This window comes from Haliotis cracherodii, unplaced genomic scaffold (genome assembly GCF_022045235.1).
Source record: "Haliotis cracherodii isolate W230 unplaced genomic scaffold, xgHalCrac1.p SCAF_13, whole genome shotgun sequence".
Taxonomy (NCBI): domain Eukaryota; kingdom Metazoa; phylum Mollusca; class Gastropoda; order Lepetellida; family Haliotidae; genus Haliotis; species Haliotis cracherodii.
The window spans coordinates 33,347,021-33,372,755 of NW_027266268.1; the positions used below are offsets into that span (position 1 = coordinate 33,347,021).

At 41.1% G+C, this 25,735-nt stretch overlaps 2 protein-coding genes across 2 annotated transcripts in view; one reads left to right on the top strand and one right to left on the bottom strand.

The window, feature by feature from the left end:
* The window catches only part of LOC139459873 (collagen alpha-1(V) chain-like), a 97,012-nt gene extending 81,159 nt beyond the window's left edge, over positions 1-15,853 (top strand). The window contains exons 50-62 of the mRNA XM_071241584.1: positions 289-342; positions 945-998; positions 3,255-3,308; positions 4,666-4,773; positions 5,395-5,448; positions 6,126-6,161; positions 6,772-6,807; positions 7,576-7,725; positions 9,264-9,483; positions 10,056-10,168; positions 12,230-12,304; positions 13,539-13,760; positions 15,040-15,853. Coding sequence (XP_071097685.1) covers positions 289-342; positions 945-998; positions 3,255-3,308; positions 4,666-4,773; positions 5,395-5,448; positions 6,126-6,161; positions 6,772-6,807; positions 7,576-7,725; positions 9,264-9,483; positions 10,056-10,168; positions 12,230-12,304; positions 13,539-13,760; positions 15,040-15,183 — 1,320 coding nt within the window. The 3' untranslated portion in view covers positions 15,184-15,853. The remainder of the gene's footprint in view (positions 1-288; positions 343-944; positions 999-3,254; positions 3,309-4,665; positions 4,774-5,394; positions 5,449-6,125; positions 6,162-6,771; positions 6,808-7,575; positions 7,726-9,263; positions 9,484-10,055; positions 10,169-12,229; positions 12,305-13,538; positions 13,761-15,039) is intronic.
* A 1,517-nt stretch (positions 15,854-17,370) lies between these two features.
* LOC139459874 (uncharacterized protein C05D11.1-like) overlaps positions 17,371-25,735 on the bottom strand; it is a 38,450-nt gene continuing 30,085 nt past the window's right edge. The window contains exons 19-23 of the mRNA XM_071241586.1: positions 24,798-25,031; positions 24,144-24,237; positions 22,472-22,632; positions 20,066-20,218; positions 17,371-18,334 (exon numbers count right to left, since the gene is read on the bottom strand). Coding sequence (XP_071097687.1) covers positions 18,268-18,334; positions 20,066-20,218; positions 22,472-22,632; positions 24,144-24,237; positions 24,798-25,031 — 709 coding nt within the window. The 3' untranslated portion in view covers positions 17,371-18,267. The remainder of the gene's footprint in view (positions 18,335-20,065; positions 20,219-22,471; positions 22,633-24,143; positions 24,238-24,797; positions 25,032-25,735) is intronic.

A 25,735-nucleotide genomic window follows, 5' to 3' on the forward strand; every position in this document is an offset into this window, starting at 1 on the left:
CATTCTACGTCAGCAGAAAGTCCTCAACAAAACAATTTTTTCCTCTTTAGTACGAATAACGACAACCCCAATTCACTCATGTTTTCATATCATTTATAGTTTAAAGAAGATGATAGGCTAGTTTATCTTAATTATAAGCTTATGGATCCCCCTCCCAACTTCATCAAATGTTGAATAAAATTAAAATTGAAAGAACTCCTTTTTCTTTTGTCTTTAAAATATATTTAAAAAGATCACATCCAAAGTAGGTCAGTGAACCTTTATTTATCTTATGTTATTTCCCCCTAGGGTCCTAGTGGAGCTAGTGGACCAGTTGGACCTGTTGGACAGCCTGGACCTGTGGTAAGTTGGATCATGTACCATATGTAAAGGTTTAAATACCTGGCTTAATTATATTTCTGGATATGACTGTATAAATAAATTGCAATTGATGCCTTGGCATTTGATTGGATAATCAAGCAATTTCTTTTGAATTTATGTTTCTATAAAAAAAAGATAAAATTTGCCCATGCCCACTTGGACTACTGTTTCGTGATTGGTTGATAATAGACTGGGCGGGGCTTGTGTTGCATTATTGCATTGAATGATTGCATTGATTCTGTATTGTTGTCTAGGTTACGTTAATGATTCAATAATCAGTCTGCAGACTTATTCTTGTTGACATATTTTTTGTGTATATGGACATAATACGTTAATGATAAATAATCTGTCTGTACAGTTATTATTGTTAGAATTGACTGTGTTTGTATTTATGGAGTTATAAACGTAAAAAATATTTAAAAAAAAAAGTTTTTACCTCAATAAATACCAAACATATCAAAGTCACTTCTAAAGTATCCCAATACTTCATATGTAACTGTGTCTCACTGTATGGTATGGTGGGAAACTTGATTCCCTGAACTTAATGCTGATGGAGATATTCAGTTTAATAATATGTATTTCAGGGTGAACCAGGAGCTTCTGGACCCCCTGGTATTTCCGGAGACCAGGGAGCTATTGTAAGTATATCCCCCCACATAGTCAGCTTTGTTCACAAAAAGTGTGGTTGATATTGAAAAAAAAGAAGGTTTGTGTAAAATACTTGTGCACTACTTACTTCAGAGAAAGTCTCACAGTATAGCTATTCCGGGTAAAAATAGGCTACCAATACCTGCCTCTCCATTCTATTCCAGGCCAGTATTGGCCCCAGTACCCCATACGTGTGTCATGACTATTCCAGGGCAGTATTGGCCCAGTGCCCTATACGTGTGTCATGACTATTCCAGGCCAGTATTGGCCCAGTACCCCATACGTGTGTCATGACGATTCCAGGGTAGTATTGGCCCCAGTACCCCATACGTGTGTCATGACTATTCCAGGCCAGTATTGGCCCAGTACCCCATACGTGTGTCATGACTATTCCAGGCCAGTATTGGCCCCAGTACCCCATACGTGTGTCATGACTATTCCAGGCCAGTATTGGCCCCAGTACCCCATACGTGTGTCATGACTATTCCAGGCCAGTATTCGCCCCAGTACCCCATATGTGTGTCATGACTATTCCAGGGTAGTATTGGCCCCAGTACCCCATACGTGTGTCATGACTATTCCAGGGTAGTATTGGCCCAAGTACCCCATACGTGTGTCATGACTATTCCAGGCCAGTATTGGCCCAGTACCCCATACGTGTGTCATGACTATTCCAGGGTAGTATTGGCCCCAGTACCCCATACATGTGTCATGACTATTCCAGGGCAGTATTGGCCCAGTACCCCATACGTGTGTCATGACTATTCCAGGCCAGTATTGGCATCAGTACCCCATACGTGTGTCATGACTATTCCAGGGTAGTATTGGCCCCAGTACCCCATACGTGTGTCATGACTATTCCAGGGTAGTATTGGCCCAAGTACCCCATACGTGTGTCATGACTATTCCAGGGCAGTATTGGCCCAGTACCCCATACGTGTGTCATGACGATTCCAGGGTAGTATTGGCCCCAGTACCCCATACATGTGTCATGACTATTCCAGGGCAGTATTGGCCCAGTACCCCATACGTGTGTCATGACTATTCCAGGCCAGTATTGGCATCAGTACCCCATACGTGTGTCATGACTATTCCAGGGCAGTATTGGCCCCAGTACCCCATACGTGTGTCCTCATGACTATTCCAGGGCAGTATTGGCCCCAGTACCCCATACGTGTGTCCTCATGACTATTCCAGGGCAGTATTGGCCCCAGTACCCCATACTTTGTCCTCATGAATATTCCAGGGCAGTATTGGCCCCAGTAACCAGGTACTTGTGTCCTCATGAATATTCCAGGGCAGTATTGGCCCCAGTAACCCGGTACTTGTGTCCTCATGACTATTCCAGGGCAGTATTGGCCCCAGTACCCCATACGTGTGTCCTCATGAATATTCCAGGGCAGTATTGGCCCCAGTAACCCGGTACTTGTGTCCTCATGACTATTCCAGGGCAGTATTGGCCCCAGTACCCCATACTTGTGTCCTCATGACTATTCCAAGGCAGTATTGGCCCAGTATCCCATACGTGTGTCCTCATGACTATTCCAGGGCAGTATTGGCCCCAGTACCCCATACTTTGTCCTCATGACTATTCCAGGGCAGTATTGGCCCCAGTACCCCTGTACTTGTGTCCTCATGACTATTCCAGGGCAGTATTGGCCCCAGTACCCCATATGTGTGTTCTCATGACTATTCCAGGGTAGTATTGGCCCCAGTACCCCATACGTGTGTCCTCGTGACTATTCCGGGGCAGTATTGGCCCCAGTACCCCATACATGTGTCCTCATGACTATTCCAGGGTAGTATTGGCCCAGTACCCCATACTTGTGTCCTCATGACTATTCCAGGGCAGTATTGGCCCCAGTACCCCATACGTGTGTCCTCATGACTATTCCAGGGTAGTATTGGCCCCAGTACCCCATACTTGTGTCCTCATGACTATTCCAGGGTAGTATTAGCCCCCGTACCCCATACTTGTGTCCTCATGACTATTCCAGGGCAGTATTGGCCCAGTATCCCATACATGTGTCATGACTATTCCAGGTCTGGTTACTGTTCAATGGCTTGGCAGGCCCTGACTCAGGGATTTACAGGCCTCTAGGATATAGCTGCCTGCAGTGAAGAAAACCAAACAATAAGTCACTGAGGTTTCAGTCTGAATTGAAATTTGACAAACAGTTAATTTACTATAGCCAAAAGAAGGAATGACCAAACTGATGAAAAAATAATTTTGCTTTACTTTTCAGGGGCCAATTGGACCTGCAGGCCCTAAGGGAAACAGAGGCGTAAAGGGAGTTAAGGTACTGTCAACATGACACTTTTTACAGCTGATGATTCTGTATGTTAACTGGGTCGCCATGACCTAACAGATCCAGAGGAATATAGGGTTATGTATGTTTACTGGGTCGCCATGACCTCACAGATCCAGAGGAATATAGGGTTGTGTATGTTTACTGGGTTGCCATGACCTCACAGATCCAGAGGAATATAGGGTTGTGTATGTTGACTGGGTCAACATGACCTCATAGAACAAGTATTAGGTTGTATATGTTGACAGTCGCAATGACCTTACAAGTCAAGGGGGATATGGAGTTGTGTATACTGACAGTGTTGCTATGACCTCACAGGTCAAGAGGAATATAGAGTTGTGTATGTTTTCAGGTTCGCTGTGACCTCACAGGTCAAGGGGGATATGGAGAAGTGTATATTGACAGGGTCGCTGTGACCTCACAGGTCAAGAAGGATATAGAGTTGTGTATATTAACAGGGTCGCTGTGACCTCACAGGTCAAGAGGAATACTGAGTTGTGTATATTTACAGGGTCACTGTGACTTCAAAAGTCAAGGGGAACATAGAGTCGTGTATGTTATCAGGGTCACCGTGACCTCACAAGTGAAGGGGAATATAGAGTTGTGTATGTTATCAGGGTCGCCGTGACCTCACAAGTCAAGGGGAATATAGGGTTGTGTATGTTATCAGGGTCGCCGTGACCTCACAGGTCAAGGGGTATATAGAGTTGTGTATATTGACAGGGTCACCGTGACATCACAGATCAAGAGGAATATAGGGTTGTTTATATTAGCAGGGTCACCATGACCTCACAGGTCAAGAGGAATATTGAGTTGTGTATAGTGACAGGGTCGCTGTGACCTCACAGGTCAAGAGGAATATTGAGTTGTGTATAGTGACAGGGTCGCTGTGACCTCACAGGCCAAGAAGAATAATGAATTGTGTATATTGACAGGGTCGCATTGACCTCACAAGTCAAGGGGAATAATATAGAGTTGTGTATGTTATCAGGGTCGCCGTGACCTCACATGTCAAGGGGAATATAGTGCAGTGTATGTTTTCTGCATACTTGTGATTTTATGATTGTTAACAGACCCGCTATGACTACATGATTGTGTGATAACAGGGTCACTGTAAAATACAGAAATTGTCAGTAAATCTCTCAGTTGTGAGACATGACGTCACCATGGTCACCATGGCCCTACAAATCAAGGGGGATATATGACTGTGTGTGTGTTAACAGGGTACCTGAGTACAATATTGTGTGTTAACAGGGTCGCCATGGTCACCATGGCCCAACAAATCAAGGGGGATATATGATTGTGTGTGTTAACAGGGTACCTTGAGTACAATATTGTGTGTTAACAGGGTCACCGTGGTCCAATGGGACTGATGGGAATGGATGGAGAGCCTGGCCCCAAGGGAGAGCCTGGCCCACGTGGAGTTGAGGGTACCAAGGGAGAGAAGGGCGACACGGTAGGTTCCGCATGCAGCCAAAGAGACATAGTTAAACACCTGCTTTGGCAGGCAGTATAATCTTATTGTTGATGTGAACAATAACATTTAGATAAATCAAACTTTTTTTTAAGTGAGTTTAAGTCTTGAGTTGGGTCCAGTGTACTGGGTGAAAGGGATCTGCCATTGTTAGCAGTGGTGGTGTCAGTCATTCATGGTGAGTGAGTGAGTGAGTTGGGTTTAACGCCTTTAACAGTATTCCAGTTATATGACGGCGTGTCAGCTTAATGTGGGAGGAAAGCCCGAAGTGATGCAGGTCTCAGACGTTTACCACTGCGGTGAAACCCACGAGCACGGGTATGGTGCTGTCAAACCTAGAAACATAATTGGGGCGAACCGGGATTCAAACCCACAATCATAGGTTTTTGGCGTGCCCAAGGGACACAACTCTGCACAGCGAATCGCGGCACCTTAAACGACAAGGCCACCTGTGCCCCCTCACTTATTGATGGATTGAATAAGGTTGTTAAACCTATGGTTCTTTAAAAAAAATATCAAGTCTATAAGTGATGCATGTTGTAGCATATTTAATGTATATTTAATTTATGAGAGCTGTATCAAATGTATGTTGAATGGTTTCAGGGCCCTGAGGGAGGTGCTGGACCTCAAGGTATTGACGGAACTCCCGGTATGCCTGTAAGTATTTTTTATAGCTGTCCATACCATTATGTCAGTACATGCCTGTACATAGGTTATAGAGTGGACGACATGGACGTTCAGAACCACGTCCAGGTTGGTACGTGGACGTCCATAGTGTTCATGCCATAAAAGGCGACTATGCTTGTCGTAAAAGGCGACTAACGGGATCGGGTGGTCAGGCTCGCTGACTTGGTTGATACATGTCATCGATCCCAATTGCGTGGATCGATGTTCATGATATTAATCACTGGATTGTCTGGTCCAGACTCGATTATTTACAGACCACGGTCATATAGCTGGAATATGGCTGGAGTGCGGCGTTAAACAAACCAACCAACCAACCATCATAATATGACCTTCCAGAGTGTTGATAAGAACAGGGCTAGAACAGACCTTAAAATGGTTTCACAGATCCATATAGGATGTACATAGTCAGATTGGTTGAGTCAGTCAGCTGGTGAACTTTCCCTGGAAACCTAGATACTCTGTGTGCAGTTTTGGTCCCAAGGAACTGGAACCGGCTGATGAGGACTCTTCTAACATGACACAGCTGCTGCATCAAGTCCACAGGGAAGGTCCACCCTTAACAATGTCAGCAGTAGTTTTGAATGTGAATGTCTATTTATTGAACATGACAGGTGTGTATACTATTGATTCATTTTCCTCCAATACAGGGTCCCACCGGCCCCCCTGGACCCAAAGGAGAGGCTGTGAGTATTGGCTGTGTCTTTACATCATCTGCTCGTGATTCATTCAATACCAATCAGTTCTTAGGCCCAGGACCAGTCAGTTCTTAAGGCCAGGACCAATCAGTTCTTAAGGCCAATACCACTGTTCTTAAGCCCAAATACCATTGTGTTCTTAATGCCAAATACCAATGTGTCCTTAAGGCCAATACAAATGTGTTCTTATGGCCAATCCCAATGTGTTCTAAAGGCCAGTACCAATGTATTCTAAAGGCCAGTACCAATGTGTACTAAAGGCCAGTACCAATGTGTTCTTATGGCCAATCCCAATGTGTTCTTAAGTCCAATCCCAATGTGTTCTTAAGGCCAGTATCAATGTGTTCTAAAGGCCAATACAGATTTGTTCTTAAATTAGTTGGTTTACAAAATAATTGGCCTGAGCTTAAATGTAGGTGATCCGATAAGTATTGCTTGTAATGAATGACAAACTCACAGGTCATGTCATCATGGTAGTACGATTGCAAAACAATATCAAAAGATATGTCATTTTGTTGTTGTTAGAATGAAGATTTCTGCACACATTATTCACTGTTTCTTAGAAATGGGTTGTTATAATATGTTTTTGTCTTTTTAGGGTATGACAGGACCCAAGGGAGATATCGGAGGACTGGTGAGTGGAAATGATGATTTATAGCACAGCTTGTTCAGTCAGTATTCCATGTCTGTACAGTGAAAACTTGTTATAGCACAGCCTGTTCAGTCAGTATTCCATGTCTGTATCCAGTGAAAACCTGTTATAGCATAGCTTGTTCAGTCAGTATTCCATGTCTGTATCCAATGAAAACCTGTTATAGCACAGCTTGTTCAGTCAGTATTCCATGTCTGTACAGTGAAATCCTGTTATAGCTCAGCTTGTTCAGTCAGTATTCCATGTCTGTATCCAGTGAAAACCTGTTATAGCTCAGCTTGTTGTGAAAACCTGTTCATCTGGATCCTGTTTATTCCCATCTCCTGGACCTTTACTCTATTGAACATCAGTCTAGGATTGTTAAGGGATTATGTATCTATTATTTGTTATTCCAGAAACTTGTATACTGGACGATTTTGTTAGGAACAGAAATGTCTAGATCAACATGGTTTCTCTATAAAACTGCAGAACAATTATTACAATTAGTCAAATTATTACAGAGATAGCAATATTGTGGTATGTTTTGTTAAGTATTCCGGTATGGTTGATTTAGTTGAAAACTTATATGTGCCTCTGAAATCACATGGTATTATTTGCCTTTGAGATAATACACAGTTATCTCCCTATGTGATAACAGACAATTATATGTCTATTAGAAAATGCCCAAGTATCTGATTATGCATTGTCTTGTCCAAGTGACATAGGAAGAAAGGGCCTGACCCCTATTCACTGACTCTCTCACTGTTGTAGGGCGCCCCAGGACCCCCCGGTCCCCCTGGTGATGCTGGTTCCCTGCCCCTGGCTGACATGGTACCCCCACAATCCTCAAAACGCAGGAGGAGAAGGAGGAGGAGGAGGCGACGATCTGTGGACGACATGGACATCCAGAACGACGTCCAGGTGGGTATATGGACATCCGTAGTGTTGATGTCCAAAGAGGTTATGATATGACCTTCCACAGTGTTGATAATGACGATGACCTTCCACAGTGTTGAAAATGACAATGACCTTCCACAGTGTTGATAATGACAATGACCTTCCACAGTGTTGATAATGACAATGACCTTTCACAGTGTTGATAATGACAATGACCTTCCACAGTGTTGATAATGACAATGATCTTCCACAATGTTGATAATGACAATGACATTCCACAGTGTTGAAAATGACAATGACCTTCCACAGTGTTGATAATGACAATGACCTTCCACAGTGTTGATAATGACAATGACCTTTCACAGTGTTGATAATGACAATGACCTTCCACAGTGTTGATAATGACAATGATCTTCCACAGTGTTGATAATGACAATGACCTTCCACAGTGTTGATAATGACAATGACCTTTCACAGTGTTGATAATGACAATGACCTTTCACAGTGTTGATAATGACAATGACCTTCCAAAGTGTTGATAATGACAATGACCTTTCACAGTGTTGATAATGACAATGACCTTCCACAGTGTTGATAATGACAATGACCTTCCAAAGTGTTGATAATGACAATGATCTTCCACAATGTTGATAATGACAATGATCTTCCACAATGTTGATAATGACAATGATCTTCCACAATGTTGATAATGACAATGATCTTCCACAATGTTGATAATGACAATGACCTTCCATGGTGTTGAGATTGACAATGACCTTCCACAGTGTTGATAATGACAATAACCTTCCACAGTGTTGAGAATGACAATAACCTTCCACAGTGTTGAGAATGACAATAACCTTCCACAGTGTTGAGAATGACAATAACCTTCCACAGTGTTGAGAATGACAATAACCTTCCACAGTGTTCATAAATGACAATATAGATGACAAAGATGGTGATGCTGATATCATTAACTCACAGAGTGTTGAAAATGACTGCTCTTCAAGAGCATATGGTTTTGTAAATTGATGAAAATTACTAGATATACATCAATAATAAACTTCAATTTCAATCCCTGTGAGAAGGTTAGGAACAAATTATTTCAAGTGTGTAGAGTGAGAGTACATCTGGGGAGTCCAAACACTCAGTGGCACAGCTGGCCCAGTTGTGCCTGTGAGCATGTTTCAAATCCCAGTTCACTCTAATTGGTTCTAGGTTTGGGGGCGGTGGGGTAGCCTAGCCTGGAAGACCCAGGTTCGATTCCCACATGGGTACAATGTGTGAAGCCCGTTTCTGGTGTCCCCCGCCATGATATTGTTGGAATATTGCTGAAAGAGGCGTAAAACCATACTCACTCACTCACTCACTCAAGGTTTGCCAGCACCATAGCAGTGCTGATAGGTTTCAAGGTAGTAAACATGTAAGACCTACATCACTTGTAGCCTTCATCAAACATCAACCTGAAGTGCCATGATATAACACTGTTCAAGGGAGTGTTAAACCAAACTCACTCACTCACTTGAAAAGGTCAGCCATGAGAGCAACCTTGTCTATTCCAGTCAGCATTCAACCGCCTCCAGAAGAAGCATTCGACCATCAAGGCGCCAACCGACGAGATCCAGATGAAGCATGTGATGAAGGAACTTGTGTCGATCGTCTTCAAGCATATCGACGGTCTTCAGGAGGAGGTACACAACATCAAGTACCCACGGGGAACACGCGAAAACCCAGCCACTTCCTGCCGGGAGATTATGCTCGGGCATCCTAACTTCAAGAATGGTAGGCAAAATTTACAACCAAGTCACTAAGAATTTCATAAAGAATCTTTCACTGGCTATGTTGATAAATATCGTCCAGTCAGGATGTCATGTGTCGCATTGCCCAGTAAGATAAGAGGAAGTTGAGTAATGATGCTGGTGTATGGTGTCTGGTCGTACTAAGAGATCTTGAACCAAATATAGTCCAAGTGGGTCCCTGTATGTGTGGTGTAAGTTCCACAGCTCGGGGCACAAGTTAAGATCTTTTAGTAGAGTGGAATGTGCAAGTAACTCTCCATTCATTATGGATCTGAGGCCCTGCAGGGACTGAGGACTATTTTGTTTAAGGAATGGAGAGTTACGAGGATATTCCCCTACTTTAAACACATCTCTACACTTACAATTTGAGGAAACATTCTAAAACGTCATACAACATGCATTGTGAAGATCAGCTTGCGACAGAGCATCTGCAACAGCGGAAGAGAACACTATCAACTCTCCATTCCTGAAAAATAATGGTGTGCTCAAACACTAGAATAATGTAACAGACGTGTGTTTTTATTAGGATTCATGTTGAGTCGTGTTGTTATTCAGGTTGGTACTGGATTGATCCCAACCTGGGATCTGTGGATGATGCCCTTCAAGTTTGGTGCAACCTGACAGACAAAGGACAGACCTGCATCCACCCAACATCTCGCACCAAGATGGTAGGTCCCCCTTTAGTCTCCCCACACACAGTTGATATTTTGTGTGCCAACAGAGGATATTGAAATTTGTGTAACAACAGAGGACTATTGATGCTTTGTAAACCAACAGAGGACTATTGATACATTGTAAACCAACAGGAGTTTTGATACTTTGTGTACAAACAGGAGTTTTGATACTTTGTGTACAAATAAAGGACTATTGATACTTTGTGTACAGAGGACTATTGATACTTTGTGTACAAACAGAGAACTATTGATACTTTGTGTACAGAGGACTATTGATAATTTGCGTAACAATTGAGGACAATTGATACTTTGTGTACAAACTGAGGACAATTGATACTTTGTGTACAAACTGAGGACTATTGATACTTTGTGTACAAACAGAGGACAATTGATACTGTGTGTATAAACAGAGGACAATTGATATTTTGTGTATAAACAGAGGACAATTGATACTGTGTGTATAAACAAAAGACTATTGATACTTTGTGTACAAACAGAGGACAATTGATACTGTGTGTATAAACTAAGGACTATTGATACTTTGTGTACAGAGGACAATTGATACTTTGTGTATAAACAAAGGACCATTGATACTTTGTGTACAAACAGGGGACAATTGATACTTTGTGTATAAACAAAGGACTATTGATACTTTGTGTACAAACAGAGGACAATTGATACTGTGTGTATAAACAAAGGACTATTGATACTTTGTGTACAAACAGAGGACAATTGATACTTTGTGTATAAACAAAGGACTATTGATACTTTGTGTACAAACAGAGGACAATTGATACTGTGTGTATAAACTAAGGACTATTGATACTTTGTGTACAGAGGACAATTGATACTTTGTGTATAAACAAAGGACCATTGATACTTTGTGTACAAACAGGGGACAATTGATACTGTGTGTACAAACAGAGGACAATTGATACTGTGTGTATAAACAAAGGACTATTGATACTTTGTGTACAAACAGAGGACTATTGATACTTTGTGTACAAACAGAGGACAATTGATACTGTGTGTATAAACAGAGGACAATTGATATTTTGTGTACAAACAGAGGACAATTGATACTGTGTGTATAAACAAAAGACTATTGATACTTTGTGTACAAACAGAGGACAATTGATACTTTGTGTATAAACAAAGGACTATTGATACTTTGTGTACAAACAGAGGACAATTGATACTGTGTGTATAAACTAAGGACTATTGATACTTTGTGTACAGAGGACAATTGATACTTTGTGTATAAACAAAGGACCATTGATACTTTGTGTACAAACAGGGGACAATTGATACTGTGTGTACAAACAGAGGACAATTGATACTGTGTGTATAAACAAAGGACTATTGATACTTTGTGTACAAACAGAGGACAATTGATACTGTGTGTATAAACAAAAGACTATTGATACTTTGTGTACAAACAGAGGACAATTGATACTGTGTGTATAAACTAAGGACTATTGATACTTTGTGTACAGAGGACAATTGATACTTTGTGTATAAACAAAGGACCATTGATACTTTGTGTACAAACAGGGGACAATTGATACTTTGTGTATAAACAAAGGACTATTGATACTGTGTGTACAAACAGAGGACAATTGATACTGTGTGTATAAACAAAGGACTATTGATACTTTGTGTACAAAGGACTTTTGATACTTTGTGTAACAACAGAGGACTATTGATACTTTGTGTAACAACAGAGGACTAACGATACTTTGTGCACAGAGGACTAACGATACTTTGTGTAACAACAGAACTACTGCTACTTTGTGTAACCTAATCAACTTGATGCCATTGGTTTTGCAAAACACTATTTGGTTGAAACTTGTTCCAAACTTAAAGTGACATTACTTATTATTAGACAGTTCCTGTTGTCATATGCCATCCCATAGCAACTAGTTCACATGACACAGCAGTTTAGTTGACAGTGGTGTCTACTTAATGGGATGCTGACATTTTATATGATGAATAATGTACTGAATGTTTTGTGACATTGTCTGCGGTACTGATGACACTGTTTGTGTTCCACAGAGCACCGAGCAGTACTGGGAGAGAGACCCTGCCAGTCCCCACAAGTGGTACCATGAGATGGATGGGGCACACAAGGTAAAACCTGCAGACAAGACAGTTTCAGTTGTAGAGTAACGCCGAACCCTCATGAGCTCACACTGCTTCTATGGTCTAGTGGAAAGATTGCCTGGAGAGCGGAACGTCGCATCCATGGTCTGGGTAGAGCTTCGGCATGGAGAGTGGAAACTCGGTGGTTTGATCCCGGTCCCCCTCCATGGTCTAGTGGATAGAGTGTCTGCCTGGAGAGTGGAAATGTGGTGGTTTGATCCCTGTCCTCCATGGTCAAGTGGATAGAGTGTAGAGTGTCTGCCTGGAGAGTGGAAACTTAGTGGTTTGATCCCTGTTCCCCTCCATGGTCTAGTGGATAGAGTGTCTGCCTGGAGAGTAGAAACTTGGTGGTTCGACCCCAGCCACATTATACTAGATGTCAAAAGATCATACTTATTGTTACCCTGGCTGGTGCGGCATTAGCAGATAAAATGGGGACTTGGTGTCAGTATACTGTGTCTGAGTGGGATATCCATGTTAAACTCAGGCATGGCATTTTGGTTTGGTAGCACTACAGAACCGGATTGACCCATGAAGATCTGGGTTAGGTCTTCAACAACCAATGCATGTCGTAAGAGGTGACTAATGAGATCAGGTCAGGCTCGCTGACTTGGTTCATGCATGTCATCGTATCCCAATATCTCAGATCGATGCTCATGATATCAATCACTGGATTGTCTGGCCCATTATTTATGGATCGCTGTCATATAGCTGGAATATTGCAGAGTGAGGCGATAAACAACAAAGAACCGGGATTTTTCCGAACTAGTACACGCAGCTGCATACACACACACTCATGCATGCACGTGGCTATACGAGTGTAATAATTTTGAACAGGATGTTAAGCCCCATATCACCCTACCTTGAGTTTCAACTTCATAATCTGGATACAGCATGATGATAAAACACGGCTCATATGAAACTTAATCAACAAAGAGTGTGGACTGATTTAACTCTTTTTTCAAGTTTTCTTAACCTCAAATCTTGTCTCTCAGTAGGGCAAGAACATGCTGACCCTTTACACAAACACTTGGTGTTATCATTGATTTTCAGTGATCCATTCATATAATTTTCACCCCTACTTTGCCTTTTATCCCCGATTTCCAACATTATAAGAATTGATTTTTCTTGCATGCTGTCTTTTGGCATATTGAAAATAAGAAAACCTGTGAAGTAGGAAATGAAATATTTTGTATTAACCTCCCGTGATGACTTGGTACAGATCCGCTACGGCAACCCCGGCTCCCGCATCCAGATGTCGCTGTTGAGGCTGCTGAGTGAGGAGGCCAGCCAACAGTTCACCTACTACTGCTCCGGCTCTGTGGGCTGGTATGATCAGGCCAACCAAGGCTTCGAGAACGCCCTCACGCTTCTAGGGGAGAATGACTTTGAATTTGATTATCATGAGAAGAAGTGGATAGAGGTTCTACACGATGGTTGCAGTGTAAGTATGCCTTGTTGGTTAAACCAAATATTTGGATGCAAAACTTTTTTCACCTTATTTATACTGAGCAATTTCTGTGATTCTTTTTTGATTAAGCCAGGCTTTTTTTAATGTGGTTGCAAAAAAAATTCACCTGCCCCAACAAAGAAGAATTTGATCATTTTTTGTAATCTTTACATGGAGAAATTTGGTGTAATGTCAGGTTTCCATTCCTCATTAGAGATTTAACAGTGTGAAAAGTTTGAACAAGTTGAATGAATGAATGAATATTTGTTTATGTTGCATCAGCAGTTGTACAGCTGACCGTGGTGAAGGAACAAATTAAGAAACAACTGTTTTTATGACCCAAATACACCTTAAGCATGGCTCTTGTCTATGGTGACAAGTGGTTGCTGTGTCCTCAGAAGACTAGTCCATATCATAATACCCATTACTATTTTAAATATTGATACCAGGAGTGTGGGGATAATTTAATACAATGTTTTGCTCAAATAATCAACAGACCTACATAGTATATTAATATTATTATTTTATATTATCAGTAAAGTTATATGATCCCTGAATATACGCAATCATAACATCACAGTTTCTTTTTTCTGTTGAGTATATTCAGAGTTGTAGCTTTGCAGGTTGCAAGAGTTGATTCAATGAACATGGCTAAGAGTGACTGAGTATGGTTTTACGCCGCTTTTAGCAATATTCCAGCAATATCACAGCGGGGGAACACCACGAATGGGCTTCACACATTGTACCCATGTCTGGAATTGAACCTGGGTCTTCGGCGTGACGAGCGAATGCTTTAACCACGAGACTACCAGACCGCCCCCCATGGCTAAGAACATAGCTGGAAGGGCTCCCGAACTTGGATGGACATGTTTCAGTTTTTAACCAGTGTTATGTGTGAAGGGTACTGTTTGAAGGTGAAAATGTAGCTTAAAACATAACACTGGCTTAGTTTTAGACATGTTATAACATTGCAGGACATCAACCTTGTGGTAAAGCTCGGTACTTCCGTGCCCCTTTAGCCTAGTGGGTAAAGTGTTCATCCTTCACACTGAAGGCCTAGGTTTCATTCCCCATGTAGGTACTGTGTGTGAAGTCCTATCCAGATGCCTCCCTGCTGTGATATGTGATAGTATTGGGACATCTGTAATAGTGAGTGACACCAGAAATGGACTTTACACATTGTACCCATGTCGGGAATTGAACCCGGGTCTTCAGTGAGTGCTTTAACCCGTCCGCTCCGCTCACTGTACTAAACTATGGCTCTATGTTGCAGGACCGAAGACAGAACGGCTTCACAGTAATCTCTGTCCGTACACGCAAGGTGAACCGACTGCCCATTGTCAGTTTCATGCCACAGGACTACGGAAACCCATGGCAAAAGTTCGGCTTTGAGGCAGGGCCCGTCTGCTTCCACTGACACTAATGCACAAGGCTATGCACAGTGCTAAAAACAATTTCTTGCCAAGAGAAATTTGTGATAAATATTTTGTCAATCATTTTCTACTCCGTCCAAGTAATAGGGCTTTCTGCAAGTACAAAACATTGATTTCGTTACACATATTGTAGTATTATCATTGAAATATAGTGCTTTAAGACTCTGGGAGTTCCTTCACATACCACATTACAAACTACCAAGCATGCTGTCAGCTTCATTCTTATCATTTGGAATAAATTCATCACAAATACCAAAGAATATTCCTAAACAACCCAAGGTAGTCGAAGTCCTCATTGTAGTTGGATAGTTCTGTCCATAATTCAAACGGAATCTTTATACCTTTCACAACAACGGGACCATAACAGATCAGTCGTATACGTATGATATTTATCCAAAACCTTGACTTTCGAAATTTTTGAAATCAAGGGGAAAAATATTTCCAATAGGACTGGTTTTAGAACATTGTAGACAACCTGCTGCCAAACTGACCAGTGAGAATACCCCGAGTTGTGTGAAGCCTAGGACAGTGTGATCTACAGTGTCGAGAATGTTGCTAGTTTATGTCAGGAGATACAGTGGCGACACTGTCATTCTCATGGGATCAGCATATCACTGCCAAAAATGTAGAATTATTTCTTGAAATAAACATAATTTTGGGACATTGTTTCTCTGTTTGTTCATTGTTACTATTTGTAGTTTAATTTAGTCAAAGAGTTTCAGTAAACATGGCAACCACCTCTTTACTCTTGATGAGCAGACTCATCTCAGGCTTGACATTTTCCTGATGATTCTGACATTGTGTGAGTGAGTGTGTTTGGTTTGTTTATTGTTTGTTGTTTAACGCTGCACTCAGCAATATTCCAGCTATATGACAGAGGTCTGTAAATAATCAAGTCTGGACCAGACAATCCAGTGATTGACATCATGAACATCATGAACAATGACGTGCATCAACCAAGTCAGCAACCTGACCACCTGATCTCGTTAGTCGCCTCTTACGACATATAAGAGAAATGTGTACGTTAAGAATAGATGTTTCCAATGTGTACCAATTAATGACAAAACTAACAATCAAATGTGTCAGGAAAACCCGAATCACCGCCCGTTCTAGAAATTGATAGCAATTGATGAAACCAACAAGCATGGGATGGAACATATAAACCAAGAATCATATCAGGGAAGATCTGGGATTCGAACCCAAGATAATCTGATGCTGATACTGTTTGTTTGTTGTTAAACGCCACACTGGGCAATATTCAAGCTTTTATGACAGAGGTCTGTAAATAATCAAATCTGGACCAGACAGTCCAGTGATTGACATCATCAGCATCGATCTGTGCAATTGGGATCGATGACATGCATCAACCAAGTCATAGAGCCTGACAACCCGATCCCAATACCGGTAGGTGCCTCCTATGACAAGCATGGGTTGTTCACAGGATGCATAGCAAACTTTTAAGGCGTAAGACAACCCTTCCTCCTCCCCCCCCCCCCCCCCCCCATCTACAAGTATTCTGATAATTTTGTGCATGTTGTCAACGTCACATTTAGCAATATTCCAGTTTTATAATCAAGGATGTACCGACAATCCAGTGATTGATGTTATGAGCATTGATTCATGTCACCAGGGTAGAATGATATACTATCAACCAAGTTTCTTACAACCATAGTTTCCTGATGATTGTTCAAGTTGTCAGGCAGGAACGTTATGTTCCCAGCCATGTATGTTAGTAAGCAGCGGTGAGTGAGTGAGTGAGTGAGTGAGTGAGTGAGTGAGTGAGTGAGTGAGTGAGTTTGGTTTTACACAGTTTTGTGTTTGGTTTTACACAGTTTTGTACAGTATTTCCATTACATCACTGCATGTCAGCTTGAAGTGGGAGGAAGCATGGAGGTCATAGCCGTGGATGACTTTGGTAAAATACACAAGCCCAGGCATAGTGCAAAAAACCTAGAAACATAACAAGGGCGAATCTGGGATTAAAAACCCATGATTGTTTGTTTCTAGCACATCTAAGGGATGCAACTCTGCGCATCAAATTGCAGCAGGAAGACCCATAAAAACTCTATTCCTCTTGGATTAACTGAAGGAACAGGTGTGTAACAGATTCAAATAAACTGAGACATAATGACAGACAGTGAGTTATGAAATATAGAAACATGTTTAATTGCATAACAGTTGAGGGTGTTTGACAGAAACAGCAAGCTGAGGGCTACTGTGCCTGATCACATCCTTGCATTCTTTATTGCCTTGTTACAGTTTATTCCATGTGCAACTTGTTCCTGTATCACCGACAGGAACTCATGTTGAAGGTTCTGCTGATCTCAGCATAAAAACAGTCTATGACTGCATGTTCAAGCAAAGCAGTGTTCAGCAGCGTGTCATGGTTTGCAACCATATCTTAAACACATTCATCTACTTCTATATTTCTCCCCTTGCAAGGGTAACTTTAATGATACAACTCAGAAAATACGAAGCTTAACATGTTAACTGTGGAATAACAATTTCCCCCCAAACTATGACTATGTTAGACTCGCTACACGTACATACTTTCAAGCTTGATATTGGCTAAACAATATTTTAGGCCAGACAGTCATAATCTTGGGATTAAACAAATAACACTCCCCTGATAATCCTTGTATGATTTCATCATGTTTAACAACTGGGCTATTCTTAAATTTCTTCCACAGTGCGACATACTGTCAACATCGCTTAATTCAGTAGGTATATTTGAACATGCTATGTTTGATGGGATATCATCAAGCGATGCCACATAACTAGTTATTTGAGTATGTCTTTAGTCTGCCTTAACAATCTGCAATGATTCCATCAGCATTGAAAAATTATTCTGCTTGATCACAAAGAACCTTTTTTCAAAATTTTCGCCTGTATCATACAGGACAAGTAGCCTTCAGTGATATGCAAGCCAAGGACCGTGGATGACAGTTCAACAGGATTCCACTCAGCGTGTTCCAATGCACAGGATATTTGTGTTACTTGAAAGACGGTCTCTCCAACACAGACCAATGAATGTCAAGGACACATGTTCCCATAATGCAACTCCAAGCTCAGACTTCATATTCACAGAGGAAGCTGTCTTCTAGAGACGGCAGCACTGTTAGATGAACAGACACCCTGAAAATATACATCATGTACAAGGTGATGTTAAGGAAAAAGCAATAAAAGCACTGTATCCTTCAGATATCCATCTTGTCTAATTAGGTTTATTAAAGAAAGAATTTACTCCTTATAGCCAAACAGCCCCTAAAACTGTCATCTACAATTATATACTTTTTCATATACTGTTACACACAACTTTTCAACTAAAATGTTTTTGCACCGGACTCTGATCAATCTCATTAAAATCAGATCTCAGTTCTCGCTGCCGCTAAACAAAGATCTCAGGACATCCCATTAGGGTCACGTCAGAACGACCTTTCATCTGACCAATCAGAGCGTCGCTTACCAGATTATGAAAGTGACAGTCAGAATGTGATTTCTCATCATGCAACCTCGAAAACTTTTAAGATAATTACGGGCTTAACGACTGAATCTATATAATCTGGACAATATATTAGCCATTTGAGAATGTTTGTTTGGTCAGGTTTCAATTTTTTAAGCGAGAATTTGCCAAAATATGTTTTGAAGCGTAGTCGCCAATTTGAAATTAATGCCGTAAAGCATGAGAAAGCTGCCTTCTGATTGGCTAATGTCGACTTCTTGTCAGTAATTCCATTGGTCGGTCAGAATTCACGAAAGGTCGGCTTGACGTGACCAGTAATGGGATGTCCTCAGATCTTTGTTAAGTGGCAGCGAGAACTAAGATCTGATTTTAATGAGATTGGACTCTGATTGTTTCCATATGCAATACCAGTCTGTGTCAGATTTGCAGAGGAACCTATCTGTGGTTTATATCAGTACTGACTTCATTATATACTTAGGGATCAAAACGTTAGGGATCAGGATTAGGGATAAGCTCAGTCTTCACTACAAATATATCCCCCAATATATTCATGATCTGTAATGTTTTTTGTTCAGTATATAACAGGGCTGACATCTAACAAATGAACCCTTGGCAGCACACATTTCTAACCGATGGAAACAAGCACCCTGCACCAATATTTCATCCAAAGAATTCCCTCTATGTTGAGCAACCTGTGAGCTTTACCATAGGCGCAGAATGCACTTAGCATCACTCACTGCTGCTCTAAAAACATATTTTGGATCGAGGATGAATATTGCCTAATATCTTACTTCTAGAGTATGCTGGTCCAATCTCATTAAAATCAGATCGTAGTTCTCGCTACCGCTAAACAATGATCTGAGGACATCCCATTACGGGTCACGTCAGAACGACCTTGCGCGAACTTCGACCAACCAATGAAATGACCAATCAGAAGGCAGCTTTCTTGTGCCTTACGGCACTAATTTCAAATTGGCGACTACGCATTGAAACATATTTTGACAAATTCTCGATTACAAATTTGAAACCTGAACAAAAGAACATTCTGGAATGGCTAATAGATTGTCTAGATTGTGTGGATTCAGTCGTTAAACCCGTAACTATCTTTCGGAATACCCCATGTTAAAGTTTTCGAGGTTGGATGATTAGAAATCACATTCTGACTGTTACTTTCATAATCTGGTAAGCGACGCTCTGATTGGTCAGATGAAAGGTCGTTCTGACGTGACCCCTAATGGGATGTCCTGAGATCTTTGTTTAGCGGCAGCGAGAACTGAGGTCTGATTTTAATGAGATTGATGCTGGACAGGCTATTAGTTTCCCAACCCTCTCTCAATTGATCTACTTGATGGTACTTTAACAGAGAAGACTACTACTGGACAGCAATGATCAGCTAAACTCACTCCTTGAATTCTTTGACAACCTCATCCACCTTCGATGGGTTGACGCAGACTGCGCAGCGGAACTTCTCCGGGTCAAACAGGCTGGCGATGTACTGTGACCCCACTCGCTTCAGGTCAGCAACTGTTACCTTGGCAACCTTCTCCAACATAGATCTGAAGAATGTCAGTTGAACAGTTGGATTCAAGATTATCAATACATCTGAGATCTGCATACATTACGTGCCAAGATATTGCTAAATCAGCAAATATGAAACATGTTTGTGTCATTATTCTCACTTTGTGTATCACATATCACAAACAACTTTCATTTGTTATATTTTCAATCATTCATAAATTTCATTTATAAGGAACACTGCTAAATAATGTACGCTGCACTGACTTCACTGTATGACTTCACTGAGGATGTGAATGTATAATGTAGTAAGTATGTGAATGTATAATGTAGTAAGTATGTGAATGTATAATGTAGTAAGCATGTGAATGTATAATGTAGTAAGTATGTGAATGTATAATGTAGTAAGTATGTGAATGTATGATGTAGTAAGTATGTGAATGTATAATGTAGTAAGTATGTGAATGTATGATGTAGTAAGTATGTGAATGTATAATGTAGTAAGTATGTGAATGTATAATGTAGTAAGCATGTAAATGTATGATGTAGTAAGTATGTGAATGTATAATGTAGTAAGTATGTGAATGTATCATGTAGTAAGTATGTGAATGTATGATGTAGTAAGTATGTGAATGTATAATGTAGTAAGTATGTGAATGTATAATGTAGTAAGTATGTGAATGTATAATGTAGTAAGTATGTGAATGTATGATGTAGTAAGTATGTGAATGTATGATGTAGTAAGTATGTGAATGTATAATGTAGTAAGTATGTGAATGTATAATGTAGTAAGCATGTGAATGTATGATGTAGTATGTGAATGTATAATGTAGTAAGTATGTGAATGTATAATGTAGTAAGTATGTGAATGTATCATGTAGTAAGCATGTAAATGTATCATGTAGTAAGCATGTGAATGTATAATGTAGTAAGCATGTGAATGTATCATGTAGTAAGCATGTGAATGTATCATGTAGTAAGCATGTAAATGTATCATGTAGTTAGCATGTGAATGTATCATGTAGTAAGCATGTGAATGTATCATGTAGTAAGCATGTGAATGTATCATGTAGTAAGCATGTAAATGTATCATGTAGTAAGCATGTAAATGTACCATGTAGTAAGCATGTGAATGTATAATGTAGTAAGCATGTAAATGTACCATGTAGTAAGCATGTAAATGTACCATGTAGTAAGCATGTAAATGTACTATGTAGTAAGCATGTGAATGTATAATGTAGTAAGCATGTAAATGTATCATGTAGTAAGCATGTAAATGTATCATGTAGTAAGCATGTAAATGTATCATGTAGTAAGCATGTAAATGTATCATGTAGTAAGCATGTGAATGTATCATGTAGTAAGCACGTAAATGTATAATGTAGTAAGTATGTAAATGTATCATGTAGTAAGCATGTGAATGTATCATGTAGTAAGCACGTAAATGTATAATGTAGTAAGCACGTAAATGTATAATGTAGTAAGCATGTGAATGTATAATGTAGTAAGCATGTGAATGTATAATGTAGTAAGCATGTGAATGTATAATGTAGTAAGCATGTGAATGTATAATGTAGTGAGGATGTAAATGTATAATGTAGTAAGCACGTAAATGTATAATGTAGTAAGCACGTAAATGTATAATGTAGTAAGCACGTAAATGTATAATGTAGTAAGCATGTGAATGTATAATGTAGTAAGCATGTGAATGTATAATGTAGTAAGCATGTGAATGTATAATGTAGTAAGCACGTAAATGTATAATGTAGTAAGCATGTGAATGTATAATGTAGTAAGCATGTGAATGTATAATGTAGCAAGCATGTGAATGTATAATGTACTGAGGACGTAAATGTATCATGTAGTAAGCATGTGAATGTATAATGTAGTAAGCATGTGAATGTATAATGTAGTAAGCATGTGAATGTATAATGTAGTAAGCATGTGAATGTATAATGTAGTGAGGATGTAAATGTATAATGTAGTAAGCATGTGAATGTATCATTTAGTAAGCATGTGAATGTATCATGTAGTGAGCACGTGAATGTATAATGTAGTAAGCATGTGAATGTACCATGTATTAAGCATGTGAATGTATAATGTACTGAGGATGTAAATGTATAATGTAGTAAGCATGTGAATGTATCATTTAGTAAGCATGTGAATGTATCATGTAGTGAGCATGTGAACGTATAATGTAGTAAGCATGTGAATGTACCATGTATTAAGCATATGAATGTATAATATGCTGAGGATGTGAATGCATTATGTGCTGAGCATGTATGTCATCTCACTTGTTGTAGTTGTGGTCGACCTGTCTGAAGTAGGACAGCATGGACTCCATACACACATCTGACACCGTCTTCTCCTGCTCGATGATCTCGAAGATGAGGCTGCTCCGAGCCGACTCCAGGTCCACTTCAGACAGCTCATTGCTGCCGTTGATGTAACCCATCTGTACAGGCATAGAGTCATGTCTACAGTGTATTCCAGCAACAACATGGAGGCATGTAGATGAACAAACTGGGCCACACAATCATTGGTGGAAGGCATGAGCAATAAGCCTGGCCTTCAGGTGTGCTGAAAATCATCAGGTGTGCTGACAACCATCAGGTGTGCTGACAACCATCTGTTGTGCTGACAACCATCTGTTGTGCTGACAACCATCAGGTGTGCTGACAACCATCAGGTGTGCTGACAACCATCAGGTGTGCTGACAGCCATCAGGTGTGCTGACAGCCATCAGGTGTGCTGACAACCATCAGGTGTGCTGACAACCATCAGGTGTGCTGACAACCATCAGGTGTGCTGACAACCATCTGTTGTGCTGACAACCATCAGGTGTGCTGACAACCATCAGGTGTGCTGACAACCATCATGTGTGCTGACAACCATCTGTTGTGCTGACAACCATCAGGTGTGCTGACAACCATCAGGTGTGCTGACAACCATCAGGTGTGCTGACAACCATCATGTGTGCTGACAACCATCAGGTGTGCTGACAACCATCAGGTGTGCTGACAACCATCAGGTGTGCTGACAACCATCTGTTGTGCTGACAACCATCAGGTGTGCTGACAACCATCAGGTGTGCTGACAACCATCTGTTGTGCTGACAGCCATCAGGTGTGCTGACAGCCATCAGGTGTGCTGACAACCATCAGGTGTGCTGACAACCATCAGGTGTGTTGACAACCATCAGGTGTGCTGGTAACCATCAGGTGTGCTGACAACCATCAGGTGTGCGGACAACCATCAGGTGTGTTGACAACCATCAGGTGTGCTGACAACCATCAGGGGTACTGATAACCATCAGGTGTGCTGACAACCATCTGTTGTGCTGACAACCATCAGGGGTACTGACAACCATCAGGTGTGCTGACAACCATCAGGTGTGCTGACAACCATCAGGTGTGCTGACAACCATCTGTTGTGCTGACAACCATCAGGTGTGCTGACAACCATCAGGTGTGCTGACAACCATCTGTTGTGCTGACAGCCATCAGGTGTGCTGACAGCCATCAGGTGTGCTGACAACCATCAGGTGTGCTGACAACCATCAGGTGTGTTGACAACCATCAGGTGTGCTGGTAACCATCAGGTGTGCTGACAACCATCAGGTGTGCTGACAACCTTCAGGTGTGCTGACAACCATTAGCACGACAAACGCTTCCAGGAACATTTGATTCAGGAATGCCCCAAATGACGTCCATGCTGCAGGCAAACAGGGAAAATGCATCACATTGTCTACACTTTGGGTAGTTTGAAATAGTATTTTCTTAAATTCATAGGCATTTTAGCATTGCCTTTTCCAATTGTTGTACTGTTATCGACAAATAAAATACACCTTTGCAAAGCTAACACAATAGAAAAATCTTAATTGGGAACTTTGGAATTCTCATTTGGGAATTTGTTTTGACATAACACTGGTCAGCCTCTGTTGACCCCCACACTGTGTATACTGACCACTATGTCCCGGCCCTCCTTGTAGGCGTTGACGAGGTGCGTGGACTTGGACAACACAAAGTACAGCAGCCCTGTGTCCGGCTTCACATACATGCTGCAATGGAGGACAAACACAGGGACCAATCAGAACTATGGCGGGTGTCTAATCGCTGGCAGATTGTCTCCCTTGTGACAGACATGCAGAATCCCATCTTCCCCTGATTCAAGACTTAGGTCATCATATACGAAGACACTGATGCTATGATGCCATCTTGACAGGATATCATCAAAAAATGATGCATCATTTAATATTTGGGCTCGTCTGTTTCTTCTTTAGCATGCTGAACTTTCATACACTTAGGGATCCAGTACTAGTATCAGGGTTAAGATGGTTACAAGATTACAATGATTACAATGGTGTAACATAGCCCCCAAAAAGTGTCTTCTCCTTTGGGTCTTATCTTTAGAAGTATGCAAAACAACTGAGGTTTACTGTACAAGTCCTACAAGGTATTTTAGTCCATATAAGAAAGCAATTGTTCATTACTGCTTACATGTCAGTCGCATGTATTTCTAACACAACCAAACCCAAATTTTCCACAAAAAAAACCCCAACATCATAAATCTCACATAAACCCTCAAAAGTGAGGTGATGTAAAACGTATGAGTACTGACCTGTAGTTGTAGGCGAGACCCAGGCCACGGATCTGCCTCCACATTGGTCCTTCCAGTTGTGTCATGTACTGTATAAACACCATGATGGCTGGCAGGTCCGCGTGGTGGAAGTCCGACACACACGGCACGACCTGGATGAAGTAGGCCGACTCCACGGACCCAACCCCCACCAGCAGGCGCTTCTTGCTGCTCTCCTCGTACGACTGGATGTACGCACTGGTCCTCTCAACACAGCTGTAACAGTTCAGCATCTTCTAAACATTCTATTACGTTATGTATGTATGTGAGGTGAGGTGAAATTGAGTTCAACATTGCGTCCAAGATTACTGCACTTAAAAAGCGACGTACATGTGTGTGTGTGGCTGCTTGTACTAGTCTGGACTAATGCCAATTTTATAGGGCTAGCCCACTGAGATTCCATGCCGCAGGTTAACATGAATATCCCATCACACACAGTATACTGACTCCGAGCTGACCATTCCTTGTTTTAACCCCTAATGCTGAGCACCAGGCTGGGTAACAACAAGTACCATCTTTTACATCTTTTGGTATGATGCGGCTGGGGATCAAACCCCGCACCTTCCTCTCTCCGGGCGGACACTCTACCACTAGACCACCGAGGCAGTAAGTTAGGTATGTATGTTTGTTGTTTAACGCTGCACTCAGCAATACTCCAGCTATATGGCAATTGTCTGTAAATAATAAAGTTCGGACAGACAATCCACTGATTGATACGAGCCATTGGTGTACACTGAAGTCAACCAAGTCATCAAGCCTGACCATCTGATTGACTAAGTCTCAACTCTCGACAAGCATTGGTTGCTGGGACCAATTCTATTAAAACCAGGAATGCCCATTGTGGAATCACCTGATTCCATAGCCATGTAAGGATGTAATGTTTGTTTGTTTGTTTGTTTATTGTTTAACATCAATATTCC